The following is a 12,032-nucleotide window of genomic DNA, read 5'->3' on the forward strand; positions in this document are numbered from 1 at the left end:
ATCGGTTGGGTTTTCTCTGTATTAGAGCTGTTTTGAATTTACTGTTTGAACGCATTCGTTTACTGGATCCTTGGACTGAAAAGTTTACAGGAGTTTACCGGTTTAAAAAATCTGATCGCAAAAACATGCTTCTTTTCCTTTTTAAGGTATTGTTTTCATTATAATGTACTGATTCAAATTAGTAGTCAATAATTAAATATTATTTTATCACTCTTCGCGCCTCCCCTGACATGCACTCCCCAGACCGACTCCGTTGCATTCACGTGATTTGTCGAGATGAGAGGCGGGTGCAATCATCAATCATATTTAAAGGGAAGCCGGTGCATCCTGACCACATCATTGTCTTTACTGGGTGTGTTTATGGAATATTGGCATTTATTTACATGTGATTTGATTAGCTAGTCATGGTGGACTGTCATGATTTTGGCTAAAACAGGACACTAATGAATGATGCGCATCAGAGGAGATTTAGAAGTGGGTATACACAAAGCCGACTGATAAAGAAGTGGGTATATGCCGTATACCTGCGTATACCCTCCACTACACCACTGCCCTCGTTCCTCAGTAGAATGTTGTATGCTTTACTCAAAATGTCTTTCTAGTCATAAATGCACACTTTGCAGAAACTCGATTACTATATACTGTACATATAAAACATGACACAGAGATATCTAAATGGAAGCGCACTCGGACCCAAAACATGTTTTACACAGGTATGCGAGTACAAATGCTATGCGAGCTAAGCAAGTTTGATTTTGGTTGCATTGTGAAACATAATTCATAAAGCAATACAAATGCATGTTTCATTCTCTATAGTGGGCGTTAGTGTAAAATGACTCTGTCTGCTTACATGTTTCTTATTCAGGTCAAGTACTGTCATGGTGTAGCAACAATTTGAAATAAATCTTGAGTGAGGTTGTTAAAGTTAGTTAAATGGTCGACATGTTTATAGTTAGCTCCTGGATGAAAGTAAATTATATATATTATGATATATTGTTTGGATGTTTTCGGATATTCCATATATTTCTTTCAGGAAAACAAGACAAAATACTGCTTAAGAAAATGTTAATTAGTCCCAAGCATTAATTTCTGGGCTTATATTCTTGCATAATGTTTAGAGCCTAAAACAAGTTCTGGTAGAGCCAAAACTATGTTTGCACCGTCTCTGTGCTTAGTCCTGAAGATGTGCTTTAGCAAACAGCAGAAAAAGGAGCGAGGCCGTTTCAGGCAATCTTACAGGGCCAGGGACCTTAATAACCGGGGTCCTCGCATTCAGCTCACTCCATTTCTCGTCTCTCTATAAATATCTCTCCAGTCATCCCGCCATTCTCCCTGTACTGCAGCAGGGCCAGACTGACTGTAAGAGGTCATGTGTGATGCAGGCAGAGGTGGGCAGAGACACAGAGCAGCTCTGGATGGATAATTGCCAAGTGATAAAGAGGTGATTGCCTGGTGGCACCGAGGGAGACTGATGCCATCGGCAAGCCATAAAAAAACCCACATGCCTGACACTAAACGGATGCCGTCGCCCGGGCAACTTCTTCCCGTGGCCGCTTCTGTTTTTTTCCCATTTTGAAGGAAGAAAAGGTTACGACCTCAGTGATGAAGACTTCGCTGAAGGCAATTTGGTCCCTTTTGCCTGCGCCTGAATGCTTCCTGTCTATTCAAGATGCTGGGTAAAGTTTCGGTTTAGAAATGTTGGGGAATAGTTCTCCCAGTTTAATTGTTGTAATTATTTGTCATTTTGTCATTATTTATAATTATTATTTCACTCTCATGTCATTCCAAACTTGTATGCAGAGTTTTTGGGGGCGATTTTCTTTTATGATTTTTTACGCAGTACCTGTTTTCCCAATGCCTCATCTCAGATCTTAAAACTACATAAAACATCTAAAAATCACTTAAAATCACAAGTCATACAAGTCTTGAGCTATTTCACAAGTCGGAAGTCGTGTGATACTTTTAAATGAGTACATTTTAAAAATTTAAATCTTTCATTTAATTTTCATTAAATGAGAAAGAGCAGCTTGGACATTCCACTAAACATCTCCTTTTATATTCTACGCAAAAAAAAAAAAAAAATCATTCAGGTTTGGAATGACAAACGGGTGAGTAATTAATGAGAAAATGTTCATTTTTGAGTGAACTGTTTTATTCAAGATTTTTTACACAGCTCTTCCTACTAATTTGTCTGTGACGACAGCTGTCAAGTCTATGTAAAACTATGCAAAAATATCATAAAATCACCATAAAAGCAGGTCATACAACTCTTGCACTGTAGCCCAAGTTTTCAGAAGTTGAATGATACTTTTATTTCGGTAAAAGTAATTGTAAAAAATTGTAAAAATTTTATTCAGTTTAAACACTGAAAATCTTGGTCACCATTCACTTTTATTTTATGGAAAAGAGCTCCTTGGACATTCCGCTGAATATCTCCTTTTATATTCTACGCTAGGGTTTGGAACCACAAATGTGTGAGTAAATAATGACAAAATGTTAATAATGGGCTAAACTGTTTTTATCTATTGAAGATTTTCTTACGCAGCTCTTTATTCCAGTAGCTTGTAGTGACCACAAGTTTTAAAAACAACACAAAATTGCCATAAAACCAACATAAAAGTGGGCCATACAACTCTTGCTCTTTATTCCAAGTCTTGGGAAGTCATACAATACTACTCCAAAAAAAAAAAATCAATTTAAACACTGAAAATCTTGGCCACCATTCACTTTCATGGGATGGAAAAGAGCAGCTTGGACATTCCACTAAACTTGTCCTTTTATATTCTAAGCAAGAAATAAAGTCATAAGTGTTTAGAATGACAAATAAGAGGGTAAAAGATTCATTTTTGGCTGAACTATGTCTTTGAATAAGAATAACAGAGAAACACGAGATGTTTTTTCAATAGTCTTGTTTGCAGCCGACAGCCAAAGGACCTGTTTTTTCTTTTCTTTTTTTCCCTCCTTTTCTCCCCTCCACCCCCTCCAAGAACAAATTGATGTTGCTCACTTCTCCCCAACATAATTACATGCTTGGGCCTCCAATTTTCTGTTTTAATTCCTAAAGAGCAGAACTGAATGCCACATCGTTATCTGAGGCAATCTGGTGGCAGCCATGAAAGGCGACATTATCCGAGCCGTTCATGGAGGGAAATTACAATATGGAACTCTTCAACTCACCGCACTATGCTCTGCCCAAAGCCTGTCCCTCTGGCTTTTAAAGGGCATTAGCAAACTGTCACCCGGCGAGAGCCAGCCAGCTTAACTCTGATGCCCCATTCAGCAGGAAGGAAGAGGCCGCGAGATGGGCACAAAAGTGCCTGATTACTGTGGCATGGCTATTACAAGGCGGAGAGAGACTAGACTGTCTCGTCCCACCCTTGCCTGAAGGTTGACAAATGCATTAAACCGGTGACCCGTGACCCATTTTTAAGTTTCAAAATTCTTGCAAACTCACCCAAGTAACAATTTTATTTAAGTTATACGTAAAAAAAATAAAAAAAATAAAATCTCACAGTGCATTAAGACAAATTACACTTCTGTTAAAGGTAGATTCTCTGAAAACCTATTAAGTAAAAAGTGTTAAAATATTAAGCAGTTGCAAAAACTTTAAATGTTGAAAAACTCTCAATTAATTTTGAATACCTCTGAAGTAAATGTTTCTCTTGAAATGCTCCCAGTGTACAATTAAGCAATGCTAAGCTTTTTAGTTTACTTACTCAGCATATTTGTGCTGAGATTTTATTTAACATATTTATGCTCCTTGTTTCCACAAAACTGTGGATTTTACCTGTAGGATAATAGATGATCCTCAGCAGTTTGTTGATGGAATTATGCAAATGAAAGGAGGAGTTTATAGATAGTAATGCATGCGAGGCTTATAGATTTGTTTTGTGGGTGGACGGCATCTTTCAGGCTCAGTGACAAGGCCAAAGAGAGAATATGATTGCCTTTCTACTATCCAGAGATGAAACAGCGGCAGAGAGCAAAGCCTACCTTAACAATATCATCTTCAGCATTCAAATGAAGAGTGGCAGCTCGATAATTATTGCATGATGTAGCATATTACTTTTGGCCTTTTTTCCTCTTTGGGGACTGCATGCTGTGATGTACAGGAATGTTGTTTTGATTAGTTGCATTATTGTTTAACTGGACGGGAATAGTTTGATGTTGACCACATTTTTTAGAAGCATTGTTCTTGTAAATTGACTTTAGTAAGAGTAGCCAGTGGTTTGTTTAATTTGTCGTGACGAAAACAGACGTACAGTTATGTACCTTGTGTCAATTGAAAATGCGTCTTTATAGTTCCAGTAAAAAATAAATAAATAAAATAAAGAATTATATGACTTATGAAACGCCATTTGTAACCCATTTTGCTTTTATAATGTGACGTATTTCTGAGTGGAGAATATGGCGTGATTAGAAGAGATGAGCCGTACAAATCATTTTAAATTCATAACCAATTTTACGTCTGTAATGTGATGTGTTTCCAAGTGAAAAGTAATATTTAACAAGAATATGATTCGGGAAAAAATGCATAGAGGTTGACTACAATATTATTTTTTTATTTTAAGTGAGTGTGAGTATAAGTGACGTGACATGTGGCCAAGTATGGTGACCCATACTCGGAATTAGTGCTCTGCATTTATCCCATTCCCCTATGTCGGGGATTGTAGGTGCAAATTCCCCATTTGCAGCCAATTTTACTTCTGTAATGTGGCGTGTTTAAAAATAATATATAGTTAACAAAAAGGTAGAGAGGCCAGCTACATAATTTTTTTTATTTATTGATTTTTTATTTATTTAATTTAATTTATTTATTTTGTCTTTCTTTTATTAGAAAACACGAGACATTTCCAGTGGGCAAATAAAATTGGACATGACCTATGAAACAGCATTCGCGACCCATTTTACTTCTGTAATGTGATGTATTTCTGAGTGAAAAAGAATATTTAACAAGAATATTATTTTAAAAAAGGTAGAGAGGTCAACTACAATATTTACTTAATTTGTATTAACTGCAATTAATTTATTTTTAATTAATTATTCTAATTAATTATGTATTATTATTATTATTATTATTTTATTTTTTTTCTATTTTCTATTTTTCTACTTAAAATTGCTATTTTCATTCCCAAAAGACTGAATATGGTGTCTACTCTGACAAAAGTGGATTGCACAGTGACGTTATTAGAAAAGACGTGTACGATACATGTAAGCTAGCATGTATGCATGAGGTACATTCTGGATCTAATGGTCATTTAGCCTGGATCTAAGAATATCCGCTTCAGGATAACAGTGATATATTCAGCCTTGATAGCTGTCACATCGTAAAGGAAAATGGGGGAGGGAAAAGAAGTTGCGCTGTCAAGGCCATGAAGAAAGCATCATCTTAAAGTTTGAAAGGGAAAAAATGAATACAATTCAATTTTTTTGCTCCGAACTCCCAGGTCCCTTAAGGACTACAATAATATGTGCGTCGATCCCTCCATTAGAATGAGCCAGACCGACAGCTATTGAAATGTTTTGAGGGGGCTTGCGACAGCCCTCTGACTGGGAAGATGGACGCTTTCACTAAACATAGGTTGACACATTTTTCTCTTTTTCCGCTCTACTTTCTCCTCTACTCTGCGAAGCACTGCCTATCCATCATGCCCCCATGTAGCCTGTGTGCTTCTAGTAAATTTTCTCTCTCTTTCTCCCTCTCTGTTTTCTGTTTTTTCTCTATCTCTATCCGGCAGCTGATGCAGCAGCAGGCGGCCCTCATGGCTTCCAGTCACGGTGGCTACCTGGCGCCCAGCGTGGCCTTTCCCACCACCCAGATCCACCAGATGGGGGCGCTCAATATCAACAGCCTGCCACCCACCCCCATGACCCCGGTGTCGGGTGAGTTTCATCAGACACTGGGTGAGCAACAGTGCTTCATTTCCTCTCTTTCGGGATGGGGTCTGAGTGTTACCGTCGCGTTAGTCTGACCGCCATAGTCAGTCTCAAGCTTACATAGACTTTAAAAGTTAGATTTCAGTCAGACTAAAGCTATAAAACCTAAACAGAAAACATACATTTTATAACAGATCTAGATAACACAGTTGTAGCTTGGCTTCACCCAGCATGTATTGTTAATTGCACAATAATTGGCCCTACATTGTGCACCAACTCTGAAAAGAGGTGAAGCGTGATGTGTATTTAATGTATTAAGTGTTCGAGTGCACACTTGTTATGTATACTTGGATGGACTGTAGTTTGACTATGCAAAAACCCATTTTAGCTTGATTGAAACTGTGCATGTAAGTGTAATTGTTCAAAAAGCACAAAACTGTACACAGTTACGTAATTTCATTTTTTTGTACGATAGTTTGTGTTAAAACACTGAAAACACTGAAAAAGTTAGCGCAAATGTAAATATTTTCTTCTGAACGATTGATACTACAATAAAAAACCTGCATTGTAACTGCACATGTAAACATGCTGTACATTTACATAGTGTTAAAAAGTCAGTACGCATTACTTTTGGACAGAAAAAGAGCACAAAGACTATACACAATTTAAAGGCGTCCTATTATGCTTTTTCACTTTTTCAACTTTAGTTAGTCTGTAATGTTGCTGTTTGAGTATAAAAAAAGATCTGCAAAGTTACAAAGTTCAAAGTCCACTTCAAAAGGAGATATTTTATTTAACAGAAATCACTTTTCAAAAACTACAAAGCCGTTCATGCCAGACTGGGGAGAGAGGTGTTGTAATAATGTAAAATATGTGAAAAATAATGTGTTTTTCGAACAACCTAGTATGAGAGCCTGTTCTAGTACATCCCCAAAACAAAATCAAGACTTTGTAAAAGAGCATAATAGGACCCCTTTAACAAATTTCTGCAGTTTTCTTATCTAATCATTTGTGTTCAACTGCAGAAAAATTAGCAGAAGTGTGAATAGTGTAGTTTTAGTAATTTAAAAAGTCAGTACACATAGCTTATGACACAAAAAGCTTAAGCACAAAAACAATACACATCTGCGTGAATTTCTTTATTTTTATGTACAACTGTTTTTGAAACCAAATAATAATAACAATTAGTAGGAGTGTGAATAGTCTTTAAGGTTTTGTTCTGAACTATAGCTGATACCACTAAAAAAAAAAAAAAAACTTGATTATAACTGCACATGTAAATGTACTTGCGGTCTATTCACATCATTTTCTGTGTGTTAAAAGTCAGTACTCTTTACTTTTGTATTAACAAAAGAAAAACGCAAAATAAATGCAAATTTCTTCAGTTTTTTGTATGACTGTTTGTGTTAAACTCCAAAAAAAAAATGAATGGAATAGTCTTTGAGATTTTGCTCTGAACAATCGTTGATATGAATTGGTTTTGGTAACGTAAACATATTTGTACTTTTCTGTTTATTAAAAAATCAGCATGCATTACTTTTTACTTTTGGATTAACAGAATGAAAGCACAAAAACTATACATAATATCACAGTTTTTTTTTTTTGTACAACCTTTTGTGTAAATAGTCTTTGAGGTTTTGTTCTGATACCACAATAAAAACATTTTTGTGCCGTTTTTAAAAATGTGATATTAACTATTTCGTTAATTAATGCAAAATTGCTTCTAAACGATGTAACCAAACCAAATGTGCTGTGTTTGAGCTCTTCCATAATTGAGCTGCAAAGTGAACCAGACTTCATGCCTACGCGAGATGACCGTCGCATGGGCAGACGTGGAATTGCAGTTTCACATGGGAGATTTGTTGGAATATACTATAACATTCCAAAACAAGCACCACATTTCACAAATCAGCCCATCTCATGTCACATTTGAAGTTACAAAAACACCCATGCTGACATTTCCTAAATGGCATGACAGAATTGCGATTTTACTCGTCCTCAAACAGCTTTGATAATCAGGACACGACTGCTCTGATTTTCATTCCCAACACCCCGTTATCACACAATCTAAACAAACAGGAGATCTTATTGGATAATGGCCACCTTACAGCATTTGCTTATGCAGCAGTATTGCACTTTTCCAATCCCTTCTGAAAACATGGCACCCAGTGAATTATGCTCAGCTTTAACAAAGCTCATTCCTCTTTTGTCAGCAGCACTGCTGTACCAATTTATACTACACACCACGACACCGGACAATATCATTTGTCATTCCCGGTAAAGCACATAGTTTTGGCAACATATGAGTAACTTGCAGCTAACTGGCCGGCTGATTTCGAAGCACGTTTTTAGTTTTGTGGCTAATTGACTGACCGTGGAATGACAAAACATTTGTGTTCTTATGCAAAGTTAAAACACAAGCTTTATTACCTGAGGGGCTGGAACAGCAAGACTCTCCCCTGGCATCACATATAGATTTAATACGGTTCCATCTTTTACAAGCCGCCATCCAGTCCCATAAAAGCCTCGTCCAATTAAAGCTCCAGAGCTGTCAAGCCACACTCCTCTTCTGCGAGGCTGAGGCTATCCATGTGTGGCATTACATGCAAATGTACTTACTTGCTACTTCAAATATTAAAGCAGACAGACAGGACGGTTTGTCAAATGTTTTGTCAAGATGCATGCAATGCAAAACATGCACTTTTTCCATCCCGGATCATCCATTATTCACTGCATGTTTGTTTTAGCAGCACCCATTGTATTAGCAGTCCTAAAATTCACAGGACTGCAGCTGTTATATTATTATGTTAAACTATGTTAAACTGTTATGTTATTGGAAAATTATATGTTGATACTACTGCATAGTTGACTTTTTCACTAGGTATGAATGCCAATACTTACCACAAAGTACTGTGGTGGTACCATGGTAGAGCTATGGCATCAGAGATTTAATACTGTGGCACTGTAATATACATATGGTATTTACATGTTACTCCAATGATGCTTCAAATGTCCAAAGCATAGTTTTACCATGGTATAACGTACGTGCTAAAAACATGTATTATTGTAGTACCACATCAAAAAAAAAAAAAAAAAGTGGTATTACTATGGTAACTGTCACAAAATATAATATTACCATGGCGATGTCCATGAAACCATGATAATGTCATAGTCAATGTCACTTAAACATAATGATACTATCACTAATGTCCATGAAACTATAGCAATGCCATGGTGTCACAAAACATAGAAGTACTGTAACAAGTGTCTGCAAAAACAATGGCAATGCCATTATGGTATAATGGTAAATGCTACAAAAACATAGTATTACCACGATAAATACTCATGAAATCACACTATTACCTTAATAAATGTCACAAAACATAGTACATTTTTATAAAACCATAGATACACCATGGTAAATGTTCATGAAACCACAATATTACCATGGTAAATGTCACAACACATAGTATGACCATGGCAAAGATCTATAAAAGCATGGTAATGCCATGCTATTTGTCACAAAAACACGGTATTACCATGGTAAGTGTTCATGAAACATAGCAAGTCTCATACAAACATAGTATTGCCATGGTAAATGTCAATAGACCATGGTAATCACCTGGTATAAGTCCCGGGTATTTTCATGGTACAGGTTTTTTTGGACGTGTACCTTAGAATTCTTGTAAGTACTAGGGCTGTGCGATTAATCGAAATCGAATCGAAATCGCGATTTGAGAAAACCTGCGATGTGGACGCGATATTACTCTGTTCCAGAGCATATGCATGACTGCCAGCCTTGAGTTGCAGTCTTACTTGCCCTGGGCAAGAGTGAGCGCACCTCCGTTCTCCCCAATCAGCACTGCTCTAGCCAACTGCGTAAACACCCACCATTAAATAAATGTCCATAAAACCACAGCACCTCATCTTTTTTGCTATGTTTTTCTTCCTTGCAAAAATGTTCCATCTCTGTATAAAACAACCGCACTCATATGTTTGGATTTTATCCTCTTTGACTGGGATCAGTGTCATATTAACATGCAATGCAGCTGCTGGGATGAATTGGCCTCTCTTACACTGACTTAATTGAAAGAGACTGGCGGAGCTGCGCGGATCTCCTGTGGACGCGAGATGTGCTGAAATATGTGCAGCGTTGGACACGCTCCTGCGTGCGCGTGTGAGCTCTGCTCTACTGATTGCCTTCCATTATTGAACCTATTGGAATCTGTTGCATTATTAATCCTGGGCGAGATAGAACGGCTCGCGTTAAAAATATTCCAAGGACTACAATAAATAAGATATTCATACTTTTTTTTTTTTTTCTAGTTCATTCATTCATTTGCATCTCTCTGGCAGGCACAGCACCTCTGGTTTATTCAATACATCTGCCTGTGTGCGCGCACACACACACACACACACACACACACACACACACATTATTATTGGTTATGATTTGTGTATAGAGCATTGTGGAGGCACGGACTATCCACCTTATTTTTCAACACAGAAGTAAGCTGTTTTCTGTGAATGTGCGAGACTTCCGCTCTTATGGGAAAAATAAGACGGATACAGGAATCTGGTTGGATATTAAGAGCTAATGTTGCCAGCAAAATATTGCGGGCCGCCTTCAGTTTCTGTTTGAATAAACAGAATAAATGTTTTTGGATCAGGCTTTAAAAACGACTGAACAACTGATCTATTGTGATGCAAAAAAAGCCTTCTAACTTCCCTTTATCATGAAGTGGTTTTTAGGGAATTGTGCTGCAATCTGAAGACATCTGGCAAGACCACAATTGAACGGCAGAACAGCTGTCACATCATCTGAGGCTGCTTTCAGATCTCCATCTTTTAGTTAATGCACAAGCTCGGAGTATTATTAGAGCAAAATATCCTCAGTGTTAGAAATAACATTAACGTAAGGTAACAAAGTAGCTGAACATCTCATTGTGCTTAAGTGGAGTTACAGAGAAAAGATGTGCAAAATTGGATTACAAAATAGACAACATCTGGAAAGTATTATTATGATATGGACTACAATGAACCATTTTAACACATTGTGTAAGATTTAAAATGTTGTCAGTCAAAATTATTTAATATGACTGCAAGATTACAAATGTAGTCAGGTTGTGTCAATGTAATTGTTAGGACTGGGTGACGGCACTGATTTCCTGATTCATATTGCCTTCAAATATCGATCAGATGAAGGTATCTCATGAGACAGGAAGTGAAGCTAACTTTGGATTCGGACGTGCCTTGATGCCTTCCTGCCTTAGAATGCGTCCTCCGAAGGCAGCATTTTAGAGCTTTCGGACGCAGCAACTGAGTTTGAAAAAGGATCACCCCCTCCTAAAAAGGACTTGTAAACTCGATCAGGTGTAGCTAATCACCTTCTCAATGGCACACAAAGCCATTTGACTTTCACCTGTGATCAGCTGTGCTCATTTTGATTAGCTCAGCATGAAAAGAGCTTTCCTGGAGCATTTCAGTCCTTTGTAGTGCAACTGAAGCAAACAATCAACTATGACACTGTCAGAAGATCTCCGGGATAAAGTTGTGGACAGGCACAAGTCAGGAGATGAATATGAAAAAAAAAAAATCAAAGGCTTTATCAATGCCTAGAAGCATAGTGAAGTCTATTATTAAGAAGTGGAAGGTATTTGGTGCAACACAGACCCTCCCTGGATCAAGACGTCACTCCAAACTGGATGAAAGAGCCAGGAGGAAACTGCTCCGATGGGAAGAAGGTTTACCTTCTAACATGGCAATGACCCAAAGCACACAGCAAAACTGAGCACACAGTGGTTGAAGGAGAAAAAGGTGAATGTCCTTGCATGGCCTAGTCAGAGTTCAGACTTAAAGGGGTGGCTCACTGTTTTTTTTTCTAGGCTTGATTGTTTATGGGGTGCAGTCTAACGTGTTAATGCTTCGTTTTAAAAAACGAAGCATTATTATTATTATTATTATTATTAATATTTTTCACATAATTTACCTTTATTCCACACCGCTCTGTCCCTTTGTCTGCTCACAGTTCCCCCGAGGCGGCGGTGTCCGCTCACAAGGCCCCAGAAGCGGCGGCGCCCGCTCACAGTGCCCCCGAGGCGGCGGTGTCTCCTCACAGTTCCCCCGAGGCGGCCGTGTCCGCTCACAGTGCCCCC

General features: G+C 37.8%; 1 protein-coding gene across 1 annotated transcript in view; it reads left to right on the plus strand.

Annotated features, from left to right (window-relative positions):
- The window catches only part of LOC107719642 (CUGBP Elav-like family member 5), a 229,164-nt gene that overhangs the window by 197,804 nt on the left and 19,328 nt on the right, over positions 1 to 12,032 (plus strand). The window contains exon 8 of the mRNA XM_016527127.1: positions 5,739 to 5,904. Within this exon, the coding sequence (XP_016382613.1) occupies positions 5,739 to 5,904 (166 nt within the window). The remainder of the gene's footprint in view (positions 1 to 5,738; positions 5,905 to 12,032) is intronic.

The sequence above is a fragment of the Sinocyclocheilus rhinocerous genome, unplaced genomic scaffold (assembly GCF_001515625.1).
Source record: "Sinocyclocheilus rhinocerous isolate Xijiao unplaced genomic scaffold, SAMN03320098_v1.1 scaffold1294, whole genome shotgun sequence".
In the NCBI taxonomy this organism is placed as follows: domain Eukaryota; kingdom Metazoa; phylum Chordata; class Actinopteri; order Cypriniformes; family Cyprinidae; genus Sinocyclocheilus; species Sinocyclocheilus rhinocerous.